This window comes from Neophocaena asiaeorientalis, unplaced genomic scaffold (assembly GCF_003031525.2).
Source record: "Neophocaena asiaeorientalis asiaeorientalis breed wild unplaced genomic scaffold, Neophocaena_asiaeorientalis_V1.1 scaffold6, whole genome shotgun sequence".
Lineage (NCBI taxonomy): Eukaryota > Metazoa > Chordata > Mammalia > Artiodactyla > Phocoenidae > Neophocaena > Neophocaena asiaeorientalis.
In genome coordinates, this window is record NW_020174424.1 from 1,492,317 (window position 1) to 1,519,977 (window position 27,661).

The 27,661-nt window shown below is 40.0% G+C and overlaps 1 protein-coding gene across 3 annotated transcripts in view; it reads left to right on the forward strand.

Annotated features, from left to right (window-relative positions):
* The window catches only part of CERS6 (ceramide synthase 6), a 311,390-nt gene that overhangs the window by 209,306 nt on the left and 74,423 nt on the right, over nucleotides 1–27,661 (forward strand). For all 3 annotated transcript variants that reach the window (XM_024756640.1, XM_024756642.1, XM_024756641.1), the window contains exon 5: nucleotides 26,021–26,071. In XM_024756640.1, the coding sequence (XP_024612408.1) occupies nucleotides 26,021–26,071 (51 nt within the window). The remainder of the gene's footprint in view (nucleotides 1–26,020; nucleotides 26,072–27,661) is intronic.

The following is a 27,661-nucleotide window of genomic DNA, read 5'->3' on the forward strand; positions in this document are numbered from 1 at the left end:
AAATAAGGCTGGGGACCAAAAAAAAAAAATGTTATCCCAGTGATAAATGAAAGCCTGAAATTGGATGAAAAAGGAGCATATTGTTAGACTAGAGTTTCCTGGTAAAGATGGGACCGCTTCAGCTCAAATCTTTAGGAAGTTGATATTGTTTCATATTTATTTAGCACTGGGTGGTTTTCTTCTTTGAAAACCCAATGCTTTTGAGCTACTGATTTGTAGTAATGCTTTCACACGTCATCCAGTTGAACACTTAAGGAGTATTTTCCCCCCTTCTTCCCAAAGTTAAAAGTGATAGTACTTATTAAAGTACATTATTAGTTCATTGGTGATTCATAGCTTTTGGAGTTTTGAAATTCTATACTATTAAGGATTATAGTTTTAAAATAATGCAGAAGATCATAGGAAAATGCAAAGGCAGTCTGGCAGTTCAGAACTGCTACTGCAATACAGACTTTTGAAAACAACTCTAATTTAAAATTCAACATATTTTCTAAGTAGAGATTTTGGAAACTGTATAAAATTAATTTATGTTGATTTCTTTACTGTAATTCATGTGTCGCATAGTTAACATTATCTTGTATGTTGCCTTTTCACTTATTACATGACAAGTATTTCCCCATGTCTTTAAATAATATTTGACAATGTTATTTCAACAGTTGCATAATAAACCATTGTGTGTGTGGATTTACCATAATTAGCTTAAGTATTCTTGTAGTATCATATATAATGCAAACTTAAAAATCTAAATCTTTCTTCAGTACTAAAATTTATTGGAATCTTTTTGTCTTTGATAGATTTGGGGTCGGTTTATAAAAAGCAAACAGGGCTTCCCTAGTGGCGCAGTGGTTGAGAGTCTGCCTGCCGATGCAGGGGACACGGGTTCGTGCCCCGGTCCGGGAAGATCCCACATGCCACGGAGCGGCTGGGCCCGTGAGCCATGGCCGCTGAGCCTGCGCGTCCGGAGCCTGTGCTCAGCAACGGGAGAGGCCACAACAGTGAGAGGCCCGCGAACCACAAAAACAAAAAAAACACGCACACGCGCATGTGCGCGCACACACACACAAAGTCTACTTTACAGTAACAAGTAATTACCACCAAATTGCCCTTGCTCTCTGCAACAATGCACAATCTGTAGAGAGAAAGGATCCTTCTCCCTTCGCGTGGGAGTCATGGGAGCTACATCCAGCCATTCACAGAAGTGGCATGCCCCTTATGCTTCACCCCTCTGAAAAGGCACTGTCACCTCGCAGACCCCATTCCCCTCGCATCCTAGCTGGATGCAATGCTGCCAGCCAAACAACCCTTGCCCTCCCTTGCAACCAGGAGCCAGGACAACGTGTTGGTTAATAGCGTGCGTGAGAAGTGCTGTGGGAAGTGTCTTCTGGGAAGTCTCTTTGAAGGAAAATTCGAGCACCTTCCTTATCTCTTCCTGCTTCCTGCCACATAGATGTGATGCCTCTGGAAGCTTTCTTGGACCGTAGAGACTAGGCCCACACCCTAGGAGTGGCAGAGCAGTGAGCCAGAAGGAATCCAGGTCCCTGATGACTTTGTGGAACCATGAAACCAGTCCTGGATGGCCTAGCTCCAGACTTTCTATGTAACAAATGAGCGCCTGCCTTGTTTTACATCCCTGTTGCTTTGACTTACTCCGTTATATACAGCCAGTCTGCACAAATATAGTTACCAATATCTTTTCTAGGATCTGTCCATGTGATTATATGATATTTCTTGGCAGAGGTGAGAAGAAAGGTTAATTAAAAAGTGGTTTTTACTAGTAAACAACCACAAATTCAACAAGTGCTTGTTTCTCCTGAAGTGTATGAATTTTGGACTTCCCACGATAATTGCTTCTACTCTAGCAATTCAAGAAAAAAAAATCAGCAAATAAAATATGGTGGGTATGATAAAAGTTATTCAAAAACGTGCTGCCATTTCCTAGCAATTATCATAGTAATAAGAGGTCACGTTTACTGACTGAGCACTTTCTGTGTGCCCAGCACTACTGAAGCACCTTACGTGGGAGATCTCCTGGAACCCACAGCACCCACAGGTGGTGGGAACTATTATATCTCCTTCAGCAGATGAGGAAATTACTCCCCAGCCCCGTCTTAGTAACCCTGATGCCCCTTATCCCCTCTCCTTTTTCTTTTTCCTCTAGCACTCGTCCCCCTCTCACTTGCTATATAATTCACTTTCTCTGTTGGTTTATGTTTTATCGTCTGTCTCTGCCCAGTAGAACACACGTTCTTCAAGGCCAGGTATCTTTGTGTGTTCATCACTGAAATGAAATAGAGCGTGCCATTTGCTCACGAAGTTATATGTACTCTGAATTATTATGCTAGATTATCTTCTAAGCTGCTTGCTTTCTCTAACTGTTGACAAAGTGCTGTTCTGAATTAGTTTTTAAATGACTTGAAGGTTGTAAGGTAATGTTCTCTTTTCAAAGAAATTTAATTGCCTATTTTTAAAAGAATTTTAGGTTTAGAGAAAAGTTGAGCAGGAAGTACAGAGTTCCCCTGTACCAACTCCCTGTTCTTCCCTCCAGTTTCCCCCGTTTTAACATTTTACATTAGTGTGTTACTTTTGTTACAGTCGATGAGCCATAGTTTACCTCAGGGTTCACTCTTTGCGTTGTGCATTCTGTGGGTTTTGACAGGCATGTGATGGCATGTATTCACTGTTACAGGATCATACCAAATAGTTTCACTGCCTGAAAAGTCCTCTGTGCTCTGCCTGTTCATCCCCCTACCACCCAAATCCTGGCCATCACTCACCTTTTTACTGTCTCCATAGTTTTGCCTTTTCCAGAATGTCTTATAGTTGGAAACTATAGTACGTAGCCTTTTCAGACTGGCTTCTTTCACCTAGCAATATGCATTTAAGGTTCCTCCCACACATTTTGTGGCTTGATAGCTCATTTCTTTTTTATCACTGAATGATACTCCATTGTATGGATGTACCACAGTTTATCCATTCACCATTGATATCTTGGTTGCTTCCACATTTTGGCAGTTATGAAGAAAGCTGCTATAAACTTGCGTGTACAGGTTTTATGTGGATGTAAGTTTTCAATTCATTTGAGTAAATACCAAGGAGGGTGATTGCTGGATCAAATAATATTCATGTTATGTCTTTATAATGAGGCTGCATTGAGAACCAACACCCTGACACAGTTTAAATTTGAGTGAGGAGTGAGTGATGCTGTGAGTTTCTTTTTTCTGATTCTTCTCTTTTAAGTGTCTCCTAAAACCACATTCCAGGGCCATGCATAAAAGACATGAAAGATGTGTGTAAAGTATAAATACACTATTTCACAAGAGCTCAAATCAGCTCTCATGTGGTCAGTACTTCATAGTTCTAATAAGACATAATCTTGCATTTATATTGTACGGTGTCCCACTAATTAAAAGGAACGTACACACGTTCAATAATCTTTGTGAATTCTCAGCAAAAATAAGAGTATGTGTCACAGAGAGCTGGCAGAAACTTTTACATTTGACATATAAAGCTCCTCTGTTTTCTACACTACAGTATGCCATTATTTTATTTTTCCTTTTTATTCCAAATTGGAGAAGCTAAGAAATTTATATATCTGGATTGGGAGTGGCTGTGTCTAACAAATGGTGGAGTTTGTGATGACCTAGTGGCAGGTAGAAAACCTTTAGGCAGGAAAAACCGAGACCTTCTCTAGCATTGAGCGTTGTCAAGTCTAGAAGCACAGCTGAGGACCAGTGAGGAGAGTGACACATCCATTTGCTGCTGATGGAGCTAGCTTATAAGTGAAGTGGCTGTCGCGTTCTGGTGGCCTGGGGAGGATTCCTGTCACGCTTTTCTGGATCCAGCCCACTCCTGCCTCTCAAGAAACCCGGTGCTTTCTCCCTTGTTGTACTCCTGCCCTCCTTTACTGGGCATGAGCTATCCATTCCGCACTCTGGATGTCTTTTGCCGCGTGAGGTAAAAGTCACGAGACTTGAGTGCATCTGTTTCTTCTTTTCTTTATATAAAACTCCCCTACTCCTGCTAACTGTTGGACATTTTTTTCTATCCTTTTCTGATCTGATCTCTCCAGATAACAGGCACCGCTGTATTATTTACGCAGCCCTGACCACTCGGGGTCATCATTGATTCCTTTCCATGTCCCAGATAAGGAAAGCAGAGTAAGCAAAAACATGGAAGCTTGGCGCGTGAGCCTCTGTTAATTAACCAAGTATTACAGTGCTTATCTCTTCGATGTGCCCTATCCAGGGTAGTTGGCTAGGCCCTCAAATAGTTCTGTCCCGTGTGGGACAGACAGGTAAAGAGAGATTTGCAGCGAAGTTGGATATGTGTTACGGAAGAAATATGAAGCTTGTTTGGGCAAAACGGTGAACAGTTTTATGTGACCTGAGCATAAGGTTTGCGTTTGTGTTTGGTGGGGCCTTGTGGGCAAAGAGAGATGTTAAATGATAAATCTGAAAAGGTAGGTTGAAGCCAGGTGGTAAATTACCTTGAAATCATGGTAGGGAGCTCAGGCTTCATTGAATAATTGCCGTGGAATCATCAAATATTTTTTAAAAGCAGAATAACAAGTGAACCTGGATTTCTAGACTGTTTTCTAACTTTCTCCTGGACTTTGCATTTGTATCCCATAAGCATCTCAAAAGCTCTTCAAAGTCAAAACCAAACTCGTTTTCTTCCCTTACCCTTTATTCCTCCTGTGGCGTTCCCCAGCTTATTTACGGACGTCACCATCTGCAGCAGTCAACCAAGCCAGAGATCTTGGGGTCTTCTTCATTTCCTCTTTATCCCCTGCACCATGGTCAACAAGACAGCACGTGTCAATGACTCTTCCTGTGACCTGGCACTCTAGTTCGTCTCCTGCTCTCCACTTTCAACTCTAATCTTTTCTTACATTAATTATTCTTCAGTGTACAGAGATTAGGTAAGTTATTTTACCATATTGCTTCCACACGAGGCTGAAATGCTATTAAATCTTTTTATAAGCTTAGAGCTATACATGTGCAACCTGATTTTTAAGGATATTAGAAACAATATCACTGTATTAAGAATTCACAGGATGGGTACTATACACCACTGAAATCGCTCTCTGACTTTATAAGTCCCTTGGTGTTCCTCTTTATTATATTAGTTAAGATTAGCTTTGGAGACTAATAATAATAATAATAATAATAATAATAGTGGCTTACATAAGAAAAAAGGTTATTTCTCATATAAAATAAGTCTGGAGGGAGGCAGTTACAGTCTGATATGATGGCTCCATCATGTCATTAAGGATAAAGGGATAGTCTGTCTTTCTGCTATAGTACCCTAGTACACAGCTTCCATCTTCAAGATTACTTACTGGTACAAAATGGCTGCTAGAATGCCAGCCATCACTTCAATGAAACAGTTCCCTTGAAGAAGGAAAGGTGAACAGGTAAAAAGTTGCTTGCCAGCTGAGTCACCTCTCATTAAGGAGGCTCTATGGACATCTCACACACCATTTCTACTTCATAGGCCAGAACTGAGACACAGAGCTAGATACTTAGCTGCAAGACTGCTTAGAAATGTCTCTCTTTTTTTTTTTTTTTTTTTTGGTACGCGGGCCCCAACCACCAGGGAAGCCCGCAGATTTTTTTTTAAAGACCTGAATGATTAGATATACGGGTCAAGCGCACAGTATTGAAGAATTAAGTATTCATCATGTAGTATCTTCAGTGTAAAAACACAGTTTCAGAATCCTGATTATACTCCCAGTCTGATGCCTCCAATGAATTCACTTTTATATTCCTCCCTTTGTTGTTGTCTTCTGTTATCACAGTATGTTGTGATGTGGGTCAGCTAAGAAGTAAAATCAGTGACTTCCATTCCTAAGATGTTTCTTCTTTTAAAATTCTTGCCTCTATATATATTGTTTCATAAAACCTGGTACCGTGATCATCATGGCCAGTTTTTTGTTGTTGTTGTTTGTTTGTTTTGTTTTTTGTGGTACGCGGGCCTCTCACTGTTGTGGCGTCTCCCATTGTGGAGCACAGGCTCCGGACGCACAGGCTCAGCGGCCATGGCTCACGGGCCCAGCCGCTCCGTGGCATGTGGGATCTTCCTGGACCGGGGCACGAACCCGTGTCCCCTGCATCGGCAGGCGGACTCTCAACCACTGCGCCACCGGGGAAGCCCATCATGGCCATTTTTTACAGCAGAGAATTGAAACAGAAAATCGCACTATTTTTAGTTGACAGCTGACAATGTGTCAATTTAAAGGAGGAAGCAGTTCCATGCAGTAGGACAGTGGATTTATCTGCAGTGGTTTTTTTTTTTCCTTTTCATCCTCTAACTTGGCAGAGAATGCCAGCCTTGCTGAAGATCTGGGTCTCAGTAACTATCACCCCCACCCCATCACATCACCCCCATTTCAGTCGTAAATGGAATTAGCCAGGACCACCCATGAGGATGCAGCTTAATACTCACAAAAATGACACACAGACTGATAGACTTAGAAAGCAGTGGAAAAGCTATTACCAGTTAAAAGCTAGATGTCCCTCTCTTCTCTCCTTATTCATGCTTTCTCCCCCTCTGTGTGACTGGTTTACTTTATTTACATATAACTAAAGGTAGAAACTAAATGGTAACATAGTCAAGACAGAAAAGTGAAAGTTACAGTGACAGAATGATTTCCTTCAAGTTTTTACTCAAAAGTCCCCATTTGAGTGAAGCCTTCCCTAGCTACTCTATCAGTGTCATCTCCCCGTCACACCCTCTGACGTTTCATATCCTTTTTCCTGCTGGATTTTCTCTCCTTAGCCTTTGTCATATATAACATACATATTTTTGTTTATTTATCTTGTTTATTGTCAGTCTCCTCCACGAGAAAATAAATTCCGCAGGAACAGTGATTTTCTGTTTGTTTTGTTCACTCCTAAATCCCTGGTGCCTAGAATGTGACCAGGCACAGAGCAGGTGCTGGCTAAGTGAATATTGTTACATGATAAATAATAAGAATATATTAGGAATTTAATGGTCTCAGCATTCAGTTTATTTTTTATACCACTTATTAAAGTGGTATCATTTAGATAAGTGTGATCCTAAACTAAGGAAATCCATGGTACAGCTGATCTTCCCTTGTGGTTTCCTCTTGTTATTATTGGAGCTTGTTACAGATGCCCATTTTCCCTATATTTAGACAGTTTTTGGTTACTTCCTGTTTGAACTAAGTGTAATTTTCCTCTCCCTGGGTGTCCTCTTGGTTTTTCCAGGGACAAAATTACAGTCAGTCCCATTATAAAACACTTTGATGTTACAGTTTCTGTCTTAGATTACATTTTGTTCAGTGGAACAGTAACTACATATAATACAATGCTCTTTTAATACTATTGTATTATAAAGATAATAGATGTATTATTAATAGAGGTGAAAGATGTACATTATTTCTATTTTTAACCAATGGTATATAAAAAATGGGGCAGTTTTCCCAGGGTGTATGTTCTAGAATCGGAAGGTAAATTGATGGATTCTCATTCAGTTTATATATAAAACATGTATGTATGGAACTGGTCCCTAGTAATATTTAAGCACTCCAAAATGAGATACCCTATAGAGTAGAAGATATATTTATAGTGGCAGAACCCCTCCAATTAGACTATCTTGGAAACTCTAATTGAAGAGCCAAAATACCATTGTCATTTAACTCAGTGATGCATTTATTAAAGGATAATTATACTTCAGCTTGAAGTGAGTCTTCTAGATAATACTTCCCAATGATAACAGAATAGTGTGTGCTCTCAGCTCAGTTACTAAAGTTCCTTGTATTGCAGCAAGTAGAATGTCATTGTCTGTGGCTGTTTCCCATTTAAAGATTACCTCATGCATGTTTTCTGTGCTGTAGTCCCTGGAACTGTGGACTGAAATCATGAAGTCACGTGTATACCTTTGCCTGGAGACAGATGGCTCCGGCTTGGTTCAACTTCATAGTCTTTTTCTGCATTGCCAATTTCTAGTACAATAAATGGCCTTGTTTTTCACTCTTTTACACAGGCAAGTTCTGTAACTGATAGTGTATGTGCTTGAAGAATCAGGTGTTTGGCAAGTAATAAATATAACCTCATGAGAGCATGAACCAAACTACATTGATGGATTAATAGCATAGACATCAGTGAACTCAGAAATTCATAGGTGCTGAGGTAAACAAAACAAAGAAGCACTTCAAAAATACAGGCATACCTTGTTTTACTCTGTGCAGATATTCTCTTTTTTACAAATTCAAGGTTTGTGGCAACCCTACGTCGAGCAAGTCTATCAGTGCCATTTTTCCAACCGCATTTGCTCACTTTATGCCTCTGTGTCACAAACTCAACAATTTTATGTCACAAATTGGTAGTCCTCTAAATATTTCAAACTTTTTCATTATTATTATATTTGTCATGGTGATCTGTGATCAGTTATCTTCGATGTTACTGTTATATAATTGTTTTGGGGATCCACGAACTGTGCCCACATAAGACAGCTGACTTAATTGGTATCAGTAAATGTGTGTGTTCTGACTGCTCCATTGACAGGCTGCTGTCCCATCTCGCTCCCTTTCCTGAGACCTCCCTATTCCCTGAGACATGACAATATTGAGGTTAGGCCAATTAATAACCCTACAATGGCCTCTAAATGTTCAAGTGAAAGGAAGAGTTGCGTGTCTTTCACTTTAAATCAAAAACTAGAAATGATTAAGCCTAGTGAGGAAGGCAAGTCAAAAACTGAGGTAGGCCAAAGGCTAGGCCTCTTGCACCAAACAGTTAGCTAGGTTGTGAACACAAAAGGAAAAGTTCTTAAAGGAAATTAAAAGTGTTACACCAGCGAATACACAAAAAGAAAGCAAAACAGTATATTGCTGACGTGGAGAAAGTTTTAGTGATCTGGAGGGAAGATCACACCAGCTACAACATTCCCATAGACCAAAATCTAATCCAGAGCAAGGCCCTGACTCTCTTCAAGTCTGTGAAGCCTGAGAGAGGTGAGGAAGCTGCAGAAGAAGAGTCTGAAGCTCACAGAGGTTGGTTCATGAGGTTTAAGGAGAGAAAACATCTTCATAACATCAAAGTTCAGGGTGAACCAGCAAGTGCTGATGTAGAAATTGCAGCAAGTTATCCAGAAGATCCAGCTAAGATAGTTAATGAAAGTGGCTACCCTAAACAACAGATTTTCAGTGTAAACAAAACAGCCTTCTCTTGGAAGAAGACTCCACCTAGGACTTTCATAGCTAGAGAGGAAAAGTCAATGCCTGGTTTCAAAGTTTCAAAGGACAGCCTGACTCTTTTGTTAGAGGTTAACACAGTTGGTCACTTTAAGTTGAAGCCAATGCTCATTTACCATTGTGAAAATCCTAGAGCCCTTAAGAATTGTGTTAAATCTTCTCTGTCTATGCTATAAATGGAACAACAAAATCTGGATGACAGCACACCAGCTTACAACATGGTTTCCTGCATATTTTAAGCCCACTGTTGAGACTTACTGCTCAGGAAAAAAGATTCCTTTCAAAGTACTATTGCTCACTGACAATGCACCTGGTCACCCAAGAGCTCTGTTGAAGAAGTACAGTGAGATTCATGTTGTTTTCATGCCTGCTAACACAGCATCCATTCTGGAGCCCATAGATCAAGGAGTAATTTCGACTTTCGAGTATTATTATTTAAGAAATACATTCATAAGGCTATAAGCTGCCATAGATAGTGATTCCTCTGATGGATCTGGACAAAGTCAGTTGAAAACCTTCTAGAAGGGACTCACCATTCTAGATGCCATCAAGAGCATTCGTGATTCACAGGAAAAGCTCAAAATATAAATCTTTACAGGAGTTCAGAAGAAGTTGATTCCATCCCTCATGGATGACTTTGAGGGGATCAAGACTTCTGTAGAGGAAGTCATTGCAGATATAGTGGAAACAGCAAGAGAACTAGATGTGGAGCTTGAAAATGTGACTAAATGGCTGCAATTTCACGATAAAACTTTAATGGATGAAGAGTTGCTTTTTATGGATGAGCAGAGAAAGTGGTTTCTTGTGACGGAATCTACTCCTGGTGAAGATGCTGTGAAGATTGTTGAAATGACAACAAAGGATTTAGAATATCACCTAAACTTAGTTGATAAAGCAGTGGTGGAATTTGACAGGATTGAGTCCAATTTTAAAAGAAGTTCTGTGGGTAAAATGTTATCAGAACAGCACTGTACGCTACAGAGAAGTCGTTTGTGAAAGGAAAAGTCAATCGATGGGGCACATTTCACTGTTGTCTGATTTTAAGAAATAGCTACGGTCACCCCAACCTTCAGCAACCAGCGCCCTGCTCAGTCAGTAGCCATCAGCCTTGAGGCAAGGCCTTCCCTCAGTAAAAGGATTATGACTCACTGAAGGCTCAGATGATGGTTTGCATTTTTTTAGCAATAAAGTATTTTTAAATTAATGCTATTGCACACTTAATAGACTACAGTATAGTGTAAACATAACTTTTGTATGCACTGGGAAACCAAAAAATTCATGTGACTTGCTTTGTTCCGGTGGTCTGGAACTGAACCTGCAATATCTCCAAGTTATGCGTGTACAACAGAAGGTAAAAAGGAACCTGGTTCTATTTCCATAGAAAGGTCGGTCGGTGATATACTGTGACTACTTGGCCATCTTGTTTTTGCTTCCAGATAAATAGATAATTTAAGATTACATGTTCAGTATCATGCAAATTTCATTAATCACCCAGCCTTTCCACCTCATTGATTTTTAAAAGCTCTCTAGGGCTTCCCTGGTGGCGCTGTGGTTGAGAGTCCGCCTGCCGATGCAGGGGACACGGGTTCGTGCCCCGGTCCGGGAAGATCCCACATGCCGTGGAGCGACTGGGCCCGTGAGCCATGGCCGCTGAGCCTGCGCATCCGGAGCCTGTGCTCTGCAACGGGAGAGGCCACAACAGTGAGAGGCTCGTGTACCGCAAAAAAAAAAAAAAAAAAATGCTCTCTTTATTCATCTAGGGGAAAACTGTATCTTATATTCAGCAAACCACTTCTAAATTGCTGGTTCAGCCCCTTGATATAATTCAGTTGCATTAATTTATCCCACTTATAACTTTCAGCTTCCCCTCCCCCCAAAATAATTACATATCTTTGGAAGATCAGAAGCTGGGAAGACAGGAAAACAGGCTTGATTAACATCAGAAACTTAACTGCATGAAGATCAATTCCTTCTTTGCAATTAACTCAGCAACTCAGAGGATAATTTCTCTGTCATAATTAGAAGATAAATAATCTATAAGGATGTACCACTTATTTAAAGGGTATAGTCTGATCATTTGTCCTATTAGTAATGAGTAATGGTAAACTGAATTGTGAATTCCCTTCTGAATTTTAATATATGAAAGTGGCCGTAAGCAAAGGGAATAATTATTTGCCTAAATTAAAATATCATCATCAAATTTTCATCAGTGTTTAATTTAGAAAATTTTAATCTTCAATACCAAACATAATATAAACCTTGAGCCTCACAGATAAAGGACACACTGCAAAGCAATTACTCAACTTTATAACTTTTATTCACACATCATCAAATTGGGCAAAATGAGCTTTTTATTATATTGATTACTAATACTGCTCTGATTGTGTTTAATAAGACTGACTGAGTTTTGTCAGTGATTCAAAAAATCTAAATTGCAGTGGGTAACTGGAGTTTCTTCACAAAGAAGAAAAAGGGGGTTTTCTTCTGATATTGGGTTTCCATTTGTGGGGTGTCAGAGTCTGCAACAAGATCAGAGACAGCAAACCAGGATTTTGTCTTTTGGGAGAAAAAAAAGCGGGGTCAAAGAGGATGGTGAAATTTAGGGCTTGAGATATCATAAAAACTATGCAGTCCAACTCCTAATTTCACACATGAGCAACCAGATGGGTGAATCGACTTACCCAATGTCACTCAGCTGGTTAACAGCAGACTGAGGCCAGACAGAAGGGTTCCTATGTCCTTTCTGATTCTTTCTTCCCCATCATGTGTTCTTTCAGTGAATGCAGGGGTTGGGAAATTAAAGAACTTTCATTTCTCTATTTCTAGATTCCCCTGCCTTTCAAAAAGTGGTGTTCTCGATTAACATAATTGAATGTTACAGGGACTTGGCTGCTTTGCAAGTATCTGAATTTTGTGTTTTCTTGCAGCTTTCTCAAATAATGATAGCGTGATACAATTTTTTCTTCTAACATATTTCTCATGTAGAATATGTGTCTTCCATAGTCATTTATGGCCATATCTAGACAGAAGATTACTGGCAGTTTAGGAGTTCAGGAAACATAGGACTGTTTCTACTTAATATGTTTGGATTCATGATTCATAGAATATAGCCTATTATGGGTTTTCAGATATAATACACAGACATGGTGACAAGATAACATATTAAAAAGCAAGTCAAATTTCATACATAAGAAAAATCAAGCCTGAAGTGCCCGGTACTTTTAAAAGAGAGCAAGCAGTGGCTTTTCACTCTTCTCTTATGTAATTCCTTTAAAGTGTTCTCAGGAAGACGATTTGTAAGTAGATAGACCTTAGCTCAAGGTAAATTCATTTAAAAAAAATTGATGACTTGTGAAAATTCTGAAGGTCTCTTCAACTGTACTGTCTCAAAGGCTAACCCTTATTCTCTTCCCACCTCTATGGATTATCTGATTAAATGTCATATCACTTCCGTGATCCCACTCACCTGATTTGACTCGGTAGTTTTGGATTCTTGAGACTTATTTTGGTGTGTTAAGGGCTGGGTAGTGTGGAGGAAGAAATGCATCGAGTTGAGTATCAGATACAGGTGATGTGGCATTCATTGCACATACTGTGGTTGTTTAGTCAGGGAATAGATTTAAAGGAACTCGTTTACTGGGAACCAGGGCTCTTCCCAGCGTGTATCTGTTGCCATATGTGCCTTGAATTGGTCAGGATGAAGACTAAGTTACAGCAGTAATGTAGCAAAGAGAGCCAGCAGCACAGTGGCTTAAAGAACAAAGTGCATTTCTGCCTCATGTGACAGGCCCAATATCAGTGGCCTGGGCCAGCGGGGCAGCTCTGCTCCACACCATCTTCAGAGAACTTGGTTCTTTTCGTTTTGTTGATCTGCCGTCCTTGGTGCAGTGGTTTTCAAACTTTCTGGTTTCAGGACCGCTTTACGCTGGTGGTAACAATCATATAGGACTTTAAAGAGCTTTTGTTTTTGTTAGTCATATCTATCGATACTTATTGTATTAGAAATTAAAACTGGTAAATTTTTAAAGCATTATGAATTTAATTAAAATAACAAGAAATCATTACATGGTAACAAATAACATTTTAAGACAAATAACTGTATTTTCTAAAACAAAATTTAGAGATTTTTGAGATAATCTCTAATTATGATTTAGTAGATGAGAGCTGGGTTCTCATTCCTGCTTCTACATTCAGTCTGTCACAGGTGTGTGTGGGTGTCTGTGTGGTTAATTTATATGGTGACTATCTGGCCTCACAAAGATATGAAATTGTAAAAGGTAGAAATATCTTAATAGTGTTTTCCAGAAAACTGTAGATTTTCTTCTTTGATATGATGCCAAAAGTCATTTCTTTTTTTTTTTTTTTTTTTGCTGTACGCGGGCCTCTCACTGTTGCGGCCTCTCCCGTTGCGGAGCGCAGGCTCCGGACGCGCAGGCTCAGCGGCCATGGCTCACGGGCCCAGCCGCTCCGCGGCCTGTGGGATCTTCCCGGACCGGGGCACGAACCCGTGTCCCCTGCATCGGCAGGCGGACTCTCAACCACTGCACCACCAGGGAAGCCCAAAAGTCATTTCTTTAATGTCAGTGAACTTCTTGTACTTGGTTACATTAACATCCATTGGTTACTCTTTCCCTTTCATCCATGTATGATTATTTAACATCATGCATTGGTCATTTGGAAAGTATTGGTTCACTGAGTTATACATACCTTAAAAGTGTTGACACGTTATTATAAATATCAAAAGCAAAAACACAGAAGCATATTCGTCGTTGTCTTCACTAATCTCCTCTGAATGGGAAGCTATTAGGCATATAGTAGCCTATATGTATTTTCCAAAATACTAATTTTTCCTTGAAAGCTTGAATTTTATCACTGGCAGCAAATGCTATCATTTGAGTTTCTTGAAGTCACAGGCTCACTTTGTTCATTTTCGAGAAAGTGTCTACAAATACTTGATTCAGAATAAAAGCCATTGTGAAGAAAAATTAACAGCCAAGTTTTCATTCACATTTCATTCTTCTAAGTTCAGTGTTTTGTTTTTTCATGTTTTCCCCACCTTTGTATTATTGTTTCTGTCTGTCCTGAATAAATGTTAAAGGTAGGAGTGAGAAGACCTTTGTTTACAGGACAGGTACACTTGTATCACCAGCCCTCCATTCCTGGTGGGGCTAGTAGCCTCTAGGAGGTTGTGTGGCCTCAGGAGGCCAACAAAATAGCACCTGGAAGACTGATCAGGAGGCGGTGAGGTGGGGATGACAAGCCAGATACAAGGTGCCGGAGTAGTTAAGGCACGGAGATGGGAATTAATGGAACACACACAGCAAGGTGCTTGGTCTGAAGAGAGCAGGCGTGCTTATTGGGAAGAGTGGACTTAGCCTTGCCTGGTCACAGTGGACAGCCAACCTAATAGGAACATGGACAGCCAGGCAGAGGCATTTTACCTTCTGAGTTGGAAATGAGGAGAAGGCGTTTAAGGTTTTTTTTTTTTTTAATCCTCCAGAGAATAACGCAAGGAAAGGGATGATTAGGATAAAATGATGTTGGAAATATGACATGGTTCCTGAAAGATAAAGAATTCAAGTTCTTCTTCCGTCTCCTCCATTCACCATCTTCTGCTTGTCCTTCTGGCCTCAACTACTATGGCACCACTAGTGGAGCTGTCCCCTCCCACCTCTCCCTTCAAGACTGGGCTGGGTATCTTTTTATATCTACTCCTCTGTGTCCTGTGTTTACCTCTGCCATAACTTGTCATTATTTTGTTTACCCAGGAGATGGTAAGTTCCTGGAGGATGGAGAACTTGGCCATTGTATCTTCATGCCTAGCAGAATGTCTGATTTATGGTAGCCACTCAGTACTTGAAAGAGCAAGTGAATGAGGAAGGTCCAATAATATTAGCACAAAGATATTAGGATGTAGGCAGGTTGGTTTGGAAGTGGTAATGAAGAGGTTGATAAGGATCTTCAGAATGAGAGTAGGTGGGCTGGGTGGCAAAGACTAATTAGTGCAAAGTTTATTCTGTATTATTTTTTCATCTTATTATTTTCCCCTTTCCACTTTCTCTTAATGGAGAATTTAGAATTAAATTATTGATGATTGGTTTATACTTGAAATATCACTGTCAACATGTAGATATTCTGAAGGCAGCTATTTCATGTACTAGCTTTTAGTTTAAAATTAATTAGAATTATTGGGTTTCCCTGGTAGCGCAGCGGTTGAGAGTCTGCCTGCCGATACAGGGGACCCGGGTTCGTGCCCCGGTCCGGGAGGATCCCACATGCCACGGAGCGGCTGGGCCTGTGACCCGTGGCCGCTGAGCCCGCGCGTCCGGAGCCTGTGCTCCGCAACGGGAGAGGCCACAACAGTGAGAGGCCTGCGTACCGCAAAAAAAAAAAAATTAACTAGAATTATTGAATAATTTGAAGATTGTAATAATTAATACCATTAATGTTATTTGTGAATATAGAGCAAATGTGTGTTTTTTTAAATCAGACCTATTAAAATTACATGGACTTAGCTTCTTTTTATTATTCGAATAAGACCTGTTCATTGTAGAAAATTATAGCTACAATTACTTTGTGTAATTTAATATTAAAATATAAACATGTTTTTAAAAAGTAAAAAGCATCCGAGATAATCATTACTCAGAGATAAACACTAATTAACTTTTGGTAAATATCCTGCCAGGCATATTTTGTGTGTGTGTGTGTGTGTCTAAATATATATCTACTTTAAACGTAAGGCACCCTGTATATTCTACTTGTAACTTGATTTTAACTGAAAGTATGAATATGCTAGTTACGTCCCCTTAGCCCATCTGATATTCGCATGGCTGTAGTGGACAGTTCCATGCACTTTTGACAGTGTTCCACATCAGATATAAGCTGTGCCACATCTTTGCTCTGCTTTCTCCAGAGCTGCAAATGCTACCTAGACACAGGAAGGTACAACCTAGGCATATGGAGGCGTTAATACTGGAACCTCACCAGTGGGGTATGAGAGTTGGTGGATAAATGCTGCAGCTCCCCGTCCTGTGTTGGGACGGTTATAAGATACATGCTCTGTAATTCTGCAGAGGTCCTCAGTGGAATTGAGGTGCAATAACCAGCTCATTTCTGAAAACCATATTGGATTTTCTCCTTCATCCATCTCACTTTCTACATTTTTCCAGTTCTGTTTCCTGGAGTCACCTCTCAAATACCCAGCCAGCACCCAAGTCTCAGAGTCTGCTCCCACAGAATCCCAACTAAGAACGTGCCAATGTTCAATATTATTGAACAATTAGATTTATTTCAATTTTTCATTACTAGAAAAGGAATTGCAATGGAACTCCACATACAAGTGTCTTTACTCTGAGTCTAATTTTTTTTTTTTTACAATAAATGCTGGATTAAAGGATGTGCAGATTTTAAAGATCAAATAACTTTTTAGAAAGCTTATTCCAATTTGCAGTGTTGGTTTCCCTATACACTGCTAACCCCTGGGTATTAACCTCTTCAGATATTTGCCAGACCAGGTTAAAAATTCTGTCTCGTTTTAACCTGTAATTTTTACATATATGTTTGGTCACATATTCTTTTGTTTGATGCGTTCCCTGTTTGTATCTTCTCCCTATTTTTCTGATCGGATGTTTAAATATTTAAATCAATGTTTGTGGACTCTTTACATATTAGAGATCTTAGTCCTTTGTCGTATGTTATAAATTGTTGCCTTAAATGATCTTTTGACTAATTTTGTGCTCCTTAATAGTGTCGACTTAAAGAAAAACACACAGCGTAAGAGTTTTGAGGTTAAGTTTATTCAGGGCCTTACTGAGGACTATAGCCTGGGAGATAGCTCTGAGGAACTGCTCCAAAGAGGTGGGAGGACCCAGTTTATATATGATTTTTTTTTTTTTGGCTAGGAAATACATGCTGTCAAGCATACATCTTCATAAAAGATTATTACTAATCACAAAGAATAGACATCTCAAGTTAATTATTTTAGTGTTTATGTATGGGAAGATGCAAGAATCTGGAGTCATTGAAATTCTTCCTGAGATATCCATCTAACTATCCACGGGGTCTGTTTACTCAAAGCACAGAGCACCTCATCCTGTTTTCATCCTGAATTCCTCTCAGGGTTGTACTGTGTCGGTGGGTGACTGCAGTAGGTCACAATTCAGTGGGTGGTGAGCAGCACTCTTTTGTTCTTCTTTGTTCACAGTAGGCACTCTAATTGGCTTCATTCCCACATTCTGCACTGGCCTCCCTCTCTACATGTCTCTCCCGCAGCTAACCCACTCCCTGTGTTGACATTCTCACCATTTTCCTTTCTCTATAGGTCTTTCCACCTCATTTTCTTTCATCTTCTCTTTTCGTCATCTGGTTCCTTTATCCCTAATTTCTATTCTAAACATGGAATTAATCTGTCCATTCTACTTTGCAGTGATTCTCACTGGCCTGGAGGAGAGCACACATCTGAATCAATGAGAGACGTGCCTTTTTAAGCTTCCTGTTCCCCAGACTCTTGAGAATCACAGCCATAGTTACTGTGAGGTATACGTGGAGTCCCTCAGCTGAGCAAAGGCAGAAAAAGTTGGGAACCACTGGCTGGAAGGTTTTAAAAGGCATGGAAATGCCACTTAGATTTCTTTTCTCTTTGGCTGTATGATGAAGCCTACAGAGAGACCCTTTGAGCTTAGAGCCCATCTCTGAGGAACTCCTTCTATTTTTTGTATGCTTGGCAGATCTGCAAATTACTTTCTAAATTGATTGCTGAATGTGCTGAAGGCACATACTTGACTGGGTCCTGAGGACTAGCATCTGTTTTAAAGTCTGATCAATATGAAAAGCTGCTATCTTTATATAATGCCATGGATGGGGTCAAATCTAAATTACATTTGCACATCACAAGAGCTTTCAAAGCTAATGCAGATGCCAAGGGCCTCTAGGGAGGGGTCACCACTCTGCTTTGTAGATTTACAGTCGCATATCTACTGACCCAGGAAAGGAGGAAAGTGTACCCCTTGCATGCTGGGGAGCGTTCTAGTCTACTCATCACTGACCAGCCGCGTCTTCAGGCTGTCAGAGACTTCTGGCTTCATTCTTTTCATCCCAAATACAATTTTTTTTTAACATTTATATTAACATATTTCCATACAAATAACCCAAAGAAAGTTTAATATTAGTTTTTTTCTAATTTTTATTTTATTTATTTTTTTATACAGCGGGTCCTTATTAGTCATCAATTTTATACACATCAGTGTATACATGTCAATCCCAATCTCCCAATTCCTCCCCCCCCCACCCCCCCATGGCTTTCCCCCGTTGGTGCCCATACATTTGTTCTCTACATCTGTGTCTCAGCCTCTGCCTTGCAAACCGGTTCATCTGTACCACCAAATACAATTTATTGATCAGTTTTTAAACTCACAAAGCACAAAGTATTTCTTTCCATTATGAGTTACTTAGCAATATGTATTAAATGAAAACTGTAGATTATCATTTTGAATGGATTTGATTTATATTCATTGAAATCATACAATTCAACATTTCTAAAAATAATTTGCAATGTTTATGTAATAAAATTGTTAATATAGATATTACCATCAAAAAGTTACACAAAAATAAGCAAAAATGTTAAGACAGTCATAACTGCAGTGACTGAGCTTCAGAATTAGATCTCAGCTTCCCAAAACCATGGTAAAAAGATAATGGGGTAACAGGAAACATACAAAGCATTCCCGAAGGGAAGTATTTTTCCCCCCTGGGCTAAATTTAAAAGGAAAAATATCATTTGAATTTATGTATTTGAATTTAGTAGTTACCTAGTGGTAACCTTTCCAATATAAACTCATTGCAGACAAGGAAACATTTTTCTCATGTTTATTTCTTACAATAAATCTTCAATATAAACCAAAGATATAAGATTTAAGTATAACTCAGTGAAAGTGTTTTCAGAGTAGTTTCAGTGAAAGAAGTTTCAGAGTAGTTCAGGGATCTAGCTTTCTGGCATTTAAAAACATAATCCAAGGCTCTATGTATTTCATACCTAAACTATTCAGAGGCCAGTATGTCTCTTAGACTGTATTCCTTCACTGTTAGTTGTCACACCTGGGCTTTATGAAAGCCATGTAGGAGTTTGGATGGAAATAGTGAAAGATGAAAGTTTGCTTCTAAGATGCTGACTTCAGGTAAAGTCCCACACATTTTTCACATTTTTGATGAGGCAACAAAATGCTTTTAATACTTTATATGATTCATGTTCTTTTGTTAAATCAAAATATTAATTCAAAGAAACTACTATTCGTTCGGCTGTAGGTACCTACTGATTCTTGAGGGAAAAAAGGTGTGTATATGTATTTATATTTCTGTTTAATCATTTAACACTTGCCTGGTTAACTGAGCATCCTTTTGTCTGGTCTTTTGCTTTGAACTCAATTATTCCTTTAGTTCACAGTGACATGATAAATGTCAGTGATCTGAGTTAGCCTTGATTTTTAAGACTTCCATTTTTTTTTTTGAGCAGTTTTATGTTCATAGAAAAATTGAGGTACAGAGATTTCCCATGTACCCCTGTCCCCACACATGCATATTCTCTCCCACCATCAAATCCACCACCAAAGCGGTACATTTGTCACAACTGATGAACCTACACTGACATATCATAATCACCCAAAGTCCATAGTCTACATCAGGATTCACCCTTAGTGTTGTACGTTCTGTGGGCTTGGACAAGGCCTTCTTGATGTCAGATGATTGATCCATCATCATGATAGGTGGCATGGAAACTGAAAGGTACATTTGTTGTTTTTTAACTATTATTTTTAAGAAGTATATCAAATGGAACTTAAAAACAATAAAATAAGACCAAGCCTATCTTATTCCAGATGGTGAAGTGAAATGATCAGACCTGATCTATTTCTGCTAGTTCTGTCCACTATGAAACCTCTACAGAACAACTGATAAAGGAAGCAACCTGATAAAAAAAAAAAAACACATTTACTGACACTTAAAAAAAAAAAAAGACTTCTCTACTTTAAAAAGAAAAACACAGAATACATAGCACTCAAGTCTTATGCGTTTGGTCCAAAGGCAAATGATGACTGCTCGGTGACCTCCAGCAGCACATCTGACCTCCATCCTGGTGCTGGGGTTCGGTTTGCTCAGGGTGAGAAGAGCCTCAGAAGCCTCCCCTGGGACACTGTGTTATTGATGGATGTGCTTGTGGCCAAGTTGTGTCTCACGTGATGTGTCTGGGAGCAGATGTGCATATACTGTATCATGAAAAATCCCATTATACACTGTGATTTAAATTGAGAGTGTTAGAAGTCATTTTGTATCCACTCTGTTACTGTCTGTCTTAGTCTTGTTCAGATGTTTTGTAAGTCTTCTTAAATTGAAATTAGTTGATGTGTACCTTAAGAGCTTTTAAGTACCATTTATAGAGAGTTGTCTTACAATGCTGTGTTAGTCAGCTTGGACTGCCAAAGCAAAATGCCATAGACTATGTGGCTGAAACAACAGAAACTTACTTCTCACCATTCAGGAGGTTGGAATTTCCAGATCGAGGTCTGGCAAGGTTCGGTTTTCAGTGAGAACTCTCTTCCTAGCTTGCCTCTCTTCCTGATCACTGCAGTCTTCACGTGGCCTTTCCTCTGAGCATGTGAAGATAGAAAGCACTCTCTCACTTCCTCTTCTTATAAAGCCACCAATCCTATCGGTTTAGGGCCCTATCCTTATGGCCTCATCTAACCTTAATTATCTCCTAAAGGCCCTGTCTCTAAATACAGTCACGTTGAGGGTTTAGGGCTTGAATATGTGAATTCAGTCCATAGCAGATGCTAAAACAACAAAAAAACTTGGTATAATTTCTGTTGACCAAAAAAAAAGAAGAAAAAAGTAGGAAGTAAATCTGAGGGATCTTGTGAATGACCTATAATCATGGAACTCTTTAACAGTGAGAGGCATGGCTAGCCATCTGGGACATGTGATTTCTTTTGTAGCTTAAGCAGGATTTGGAGGTCCTTTCTAACCCGAAAATTCAGTATTTTTAGGTAATAGCTCAATTATTGATTCTTAGTTATGGATAAATCAAATATCCATGATTTTCTTTCATTATGCATTCTTTGTACATACAGAGTACCTTGGGAAGTTATAATGGAAGAATCTGGCTGGCCTGAGTTTGTGTCCCAGCTTTTCTACTTACCAGCTGGGTAGCCTTCAGTTAGTTATGGTACCTCTTTGAGATTGCTTTTTGTCTATAAAATAATCATACTTACCTTGATGCATATACAGTCGGCCCTCTGTATCCACGGATGCAAGAACCCGTGGATATAGAGAGCTGACTGTTCATGCCATTTTATATAAGGGACTTGAGCATCCTTGGATTTTGGAATCCATGGGGTGGTCCTGGAACCAATCCCCCGAGAATACCTAGGGATGACTCTGTTAATGAGAATACAGGCTATACTACTGTATATGTGTGTATGTATATATATATATATATATATATATATATACACACATATATATATGACAACACAGTAGTTTAGATATGAGAGGATGATAGGAATTTATCTGTGTCACACATATAATCCAGAGGTAAGCAGACCAGGGCTAGTAGGAGGCCTCCAACATCAACTTCAACAGAAACTTCCATCCCAGGGTGAAAGATGACAGCTCCAGCTCTTATTATCTCCCTCCAGTGGGAATGGAGAAAAGGTGAGAACAGCTCATTCACATTTACTTTTAGGGGCAGCATCCATGTGTCAATTCTGCTCACATCTCTTCCACCAGAGCTTAGATGTGTGGTTCTAGCAATCACAGAAGTTGGTTGAGAAGCATTGTCTCCAGCTAAATAGTGTTTTACTAACAATTTCTGCTTCAAATTTGGCTATTTTAAAGATTAGAAATAATTTATTAATTTATTCACCTAACAGTGAATTGTGAAATATTACAACAAAGTGCCTAGCAAGGTGCCTTACACCTGGTAAGTACCAAGTTGGATCACCCTCCTTACTTTCCTCTAGCACCTTACTACTCAAAATGTGGTCCAGGGTACAAGCATCACCTTGAAGCTTGTTAAAAATGTAGACTCTCAGCCCCAAGCCAGACCTACTGAATCAGATCCTGTGTTTTAATAGTTTAAGGAGCCTCCAAAGCAGCATATTCTTTGTCTTTTATGGTACCTGCACGCTATGTTATCTTGAGCACTTACAATGTTGCTATGAGAATTAAATGAGATAATATGTATAAAATACTGTAAAATCTGTAACGTGCTTCATATCATTATTTAACTGTATATGTCTGAGGGAGAATAAAGTGAATCTTAAGTTATTGAAATGCCAAGATTTGAGAATCATTGGGTTTGGGGATTTTCCAATGTTGATAATGTCCCCTGATATTGTAATGCCCTGTAAAAAAGGCATTTCTATTTTCAGAAGACGTGCTTGAATCACCTTGCACTGTCCTAGGTACAGAGCTTTTCTCTAATTATGTAGGAAGATGCTAGGCCTATCCTTCTAAAATGAGGGTTTTCAGTGTATTTTTTCGTTAACCATTATTCTTGACATCTAAATATTGCAGCTTTTTATGTTCTTAATTATGTTACTACCTATACAGATTTTGATATCAAATGAACATGGAAATGATTCTTAAAAAGGTATCTGGAAAAACTGATTTAAAAAGCAGTAGGTTTATGGTATCAGTTGAAACTAAAGATGCTATACCTACTGCATTAAATATAAGCAGCCAGTCCAGATTCATATGTTAGTGTTGAGCTGTTGGAAATTAGGAGAATCACCATTTCACGGACTTGTCTTCTCATCTGTAAATTGGGAAAGATGGTGTTTGTTCTGTCTCAAAGAGTTTTGGGAGCCATAACATGAGATCCTAGAAAAATGTAGCACATAGAAGATGATATTAATATCTAGTATTGTCAAAGTAGGAAGTATATGTGAACACGCATTGTGAAATAAGTATGTGAAAGTGCTTACTTAAATGTTTGGCAAACAAGCTTGCAGGCTGAGCTATGGCCTTGGTAGCCCCATCAAGTTCTCAGTGTTCTTTGCTCCTGCTTCAAGTGGGCGGGACCCACTGAGAGACAAAGACTCACCCACTGCTTCTGGAGGTCAGTCGGGTTTCTGCACATGATACAAGCATGTCTAGGTGATGCACATCTGATGCATTCAGGGAAAAGCCTGGGTGTTAGAAGAAAACCAAGGAGCCAAGAAGCTCACAGAGGAAGGGAAGCTCTAAATGATGGATTTTCCTGGGTCACTGGGAGTCGTACCTTTGCTCTCCTGCCTGTGATGGGAAGGATGACCGTATTGGAAGAGATTTCTGCTGTGTCTTTAGAGGCAAGCACGCACATGCCCTGTGGGCTTGGGACTGATGCATTCAGAAAAAAGACTACGAGGCTTTTTATAGGTGTTGCATTTCATTCTGCATTCCTTCTCATTAGCATTCAGTAATGAAAGCTGAACTGTCAATTTGAGTGTCTCATCCTGGAGGGATAAACGTAAGAATATGACATACGTTTTCCTCAGGGACTTTCAGCTAATTGTAGAGATAGTAAACAATTTTATCAGAGAGGAAGGTAATAACTAACATTTGTACTCTAAAGTAGATTTTGCTATGTTGTACCCACATTTAAAAATAATGCGTATAGGGCTTCCCTGGTGGCGCAGTGGTTGAAAGTCCGCCTGCCGATGCAGGGGACACGGGTTCGTGCCCCGGTCCGGGAAGATCCCACATGCTGCGGAGCGGCTGGGCCCGTGAAAAAAAAAAAAAATCTATCCATATCTGCATGTATATCTATATTATATAGAAAAAAAGGCCCCAAATGGGCTGTACATTAAAATAAATGTTAATAGTGATGAGAATTCAAATTATTTTTCTTTTTATTATTTTCAATATTTTCTATATCTTCCTCAATGGACATATGTCGTTTATATAAGTCAATAACCGATTAAGCTTCTGAAGCCAATGCAGCATTTTTTTTTTTTTTTTGCTGTACGCGGGCCTCTCACTGTTGTGGCCTCTCCCGTTGATTATACACGCTCTCTCATTTGATCCTCACCATCACCCTGGAGGTCGGTCACTCATAAACCTCAGTGTCATGGACATGAGAAATGGAGGACACAGACAGACAACAACTCAGGCACCAAGGACGTTAAGTGCAGAGAGATTACGTGATACGTACAACGTAGCACAGGTAGTAAATGGTGAAAGCAGGAAAAATGGAAGGAGAATCAGGAGTGCTTGAATGAAGGGGGACTGTAAAGATCCCTGGACATCATTAGGTTTAGGGCATGGCATGGCTTTTTATTTCAACCTGGCTCCCTAAACTGAGTCCTGGTTCAGTTTTTATCAGACTCAAAGTTAGGGTCACAGTGGCTATGTTTGGCTTTGAGACCAGACAGTCTGAGTTTGATTTCCAGCTCTGACCCTGCCTCGCTAATTAACCTGGATGGTTAATTACGGACTCAGGGCCTCAGTTTACCCTTCTGTAAAATGAGGCAAATACTACTACTAGTTACTGTAAGGTTTAAATGAGTTCATACATGTGAGATCCTTTAAAAGTATATGGGACAATCTAAAGAGAAACAGCTTTTTAATTGGTTAAATAAATAACAGATCATGAAGGAAAACCCTCATAAAAAGTGTATGGTCATAGGGAGGGCTCAACTAATACTAGCTAATATCCTCCACTTCTTCATCCGCATCGGTGCAGGGCTGATGAGGACCATGGGGGGTGGAAGGATATCTCTGTGGCTTTCAGAGAGACAACTACATTATCCTACTGCAGAGGCAGCAACTTTTGATCTTACAGGGCCTGGGACGAGATACGGAGGTTAGGTCAGTACAAATATATCTGACATTAAACTCTCAATGACAGTATTATCATTTTGAGATATAGAAACACAGATTGTAGTAATGATAGATTATGTTTCTTAATAGTTAGAAACATACTGATGTGTATCAAATGTGTATAGATGTATACCACCAAGTGCTGATAGCTATAGATCAGGAATGCAAAAAGAATGATAAAGTTAATACAGAAATATGAGAAAGTTTGTGCTGGTATTATGGGATGGTTCAGCTCTCTATTCAAATCCATACCAACCCCTCCCTGTTTATTACAGATGTTTGGAATCTGTGTGTATACTTAGATGTTCTCTCTGATTTTACAAGGTGGTAAGGCAAGTGATTGCCGTTAAATTAAGAAAGATTGTTTTGTCTTCGAAAGACCTTGACCATGAGTCCGAGCGTGGGGTGTACTGGGTTAATTCCCTCAGAACTGGAATTAGTAAGAGCTGTCCTACTGAAATAAGAGTACCTGCCTGCTGTTGACCCCCACTCAATGCGTGAAACAATTGATTAATAATGTTGCTTTGTAAACATTGAGTTGGAGGAGTTTCAAGGAGATTTGCACCAACTGTCAGCATTGTTTATTGAGAATAAATCGATCATTTGCAGCTGGTCTTGGTGAGACACTTGAAGGGCTCTGCTGTTGAGGCTGGTTACCTAGCAGGGATGTGTCTACAAGACCAGCAAAATATAAAAAAACACCAGCTAGGACTCTATCCCGGAAGTGGCCTGAAATACTGCCGGTTGAGTTTAGAAGATTACCCAGAGAGAATGTATGATGGAATCCTCATGGCTTTGCTCTCCTATTCCTAATTATACTGAGTCCTTCAGTTCTCACACAGGTAGTTTGTTGAAATCCCCAAATACTGGGGGGGCCAGAACCTGTCATAAACATCCCTTCTCCCGCTTTTCCAAAACATGTGAAATGTGTTTCTTTGTCATGTTTTTCAGACCCCCTGGCTGTGGAATACAAGACACTGCTGGTACAACTACCCCTATCAGGTAAGGACACATTACCATCTGGGTTTTTACGCATGTAAAGTACCTTTCTTAGGTCAGCGCCATGGTTTCAGGCAGGTCCCAGCAGGTTGGGCAGCCACTTTGCTTACCCTCTGCCGTACCCCCTGCTGCTTGATGGTGGACACAGCCTAGTGAGAGAGGTAGTTTGTGTTAGAATCAAAGCTTGAGCAGATGGAGGAAGTGTGGAAGGTGCGTTTGCTGGAGATTAAGATACAATCACTTCAGTAGGTGGATAATTCCTTTTCTTTTTTTTTGGGGGGTACGCGGGCCTCTCACTGTTGTGGCCTCTCCCGTTGCGGAGCACAGGCTCCAGACGCGCAGGCTCAGCGGCCATGGCTCACGGGCCCAGCCGCTCCGCAGCACGTGGGATCTTCCTGGACCGGGGCACGAACCCATGTCCCCTGCATCGGCAGGCGGACTCTCAACCACTGCGCCACCAGGGAAGCCCGGATAATTCCTTTTCTAACAGCCAGTCTGCTTTGGGTCACTCAGGACTGGATAACAGCCCTGGCCTGTCTCGGCAGCTAGCGGGCAGAGCTCAAGGGAGGAGCTGGAGCTGGCGTGCTGAGTTTGGTTCACTCTGTGGCTTAGGAGCAGCCTCTAAAGCTGTAAATAAAGCACTATTTCCTTGAACTCAGAAAAATGGGCTTGTCCCATTACATGTAGACAAAAATAACATCATTGAAAATGAGATTAAAATCATATCCCAGACAGGGAGCATTTCAGATCCCTGCCCACAGGCATACCTTTGCCTCTGTCCATGAATTCAGTAATATTAGCATGTGTTGTGGTCCCTAGCTCAGTTACTATTTGAATATTAAAGCTGGGACTGTTCTCGAAATTTCTTGCTGAAATATTTCTAGAATTTCTAGTTCATTTGGGATATATTATTTAAGAGAAACAAATACAACCAGGTATTTTAGTGATAAAGAGATGGACATTGTGATAAGCAATTTGGATTTTTGAGTTTGGGATTCTTTGGGTTGTCTTTTTAGATGCGTTTGGTCTGACAGAGTTAATGGGAGCAGGTGTGCCCTGCAAGTTCTCTATTACACACAGTGTTGCAATAGTGGGTAGGGTCCGGTGTTGGCTACCCCTCGGGTAGGTTCAACGCTAGGGACATGTTGAAATGGGGATTCCAGTTTGCATTTCCATCTCTTTCATGTAGTGTATTCAAATTAAGAAAGACTAAGTCAGCAACATGACATGGTCAGAGAGAGCTGAACATTCCAGGGCTATCTGATCAAGACTAAAGCAACGTTGAAAGCAATGACTTACTGTACACAATTGTAATTCACAGGCCCAACTGCTGTTTACTATCTTAAATACTTGGAATATTGTCATTTACCCCTCTCTTTGTGCCCTGCAATGGTATACTGAGTGGAGAGGATCCTGTCCTCGTGTGTTTTGTCGACAAAGATGAATGAGGGGGACAACTGTTTTTCTTGATGTCCATGCTTAGAGTTGGTAGTTAAGTGATTGCTGACTTCTTGCGAAAGTCACTTATTATGCTGCTGTTGGTTTACAGAGCATTTCAGTTTCAACACCTTGTGTGCAGTGGTGTGGAGGTAT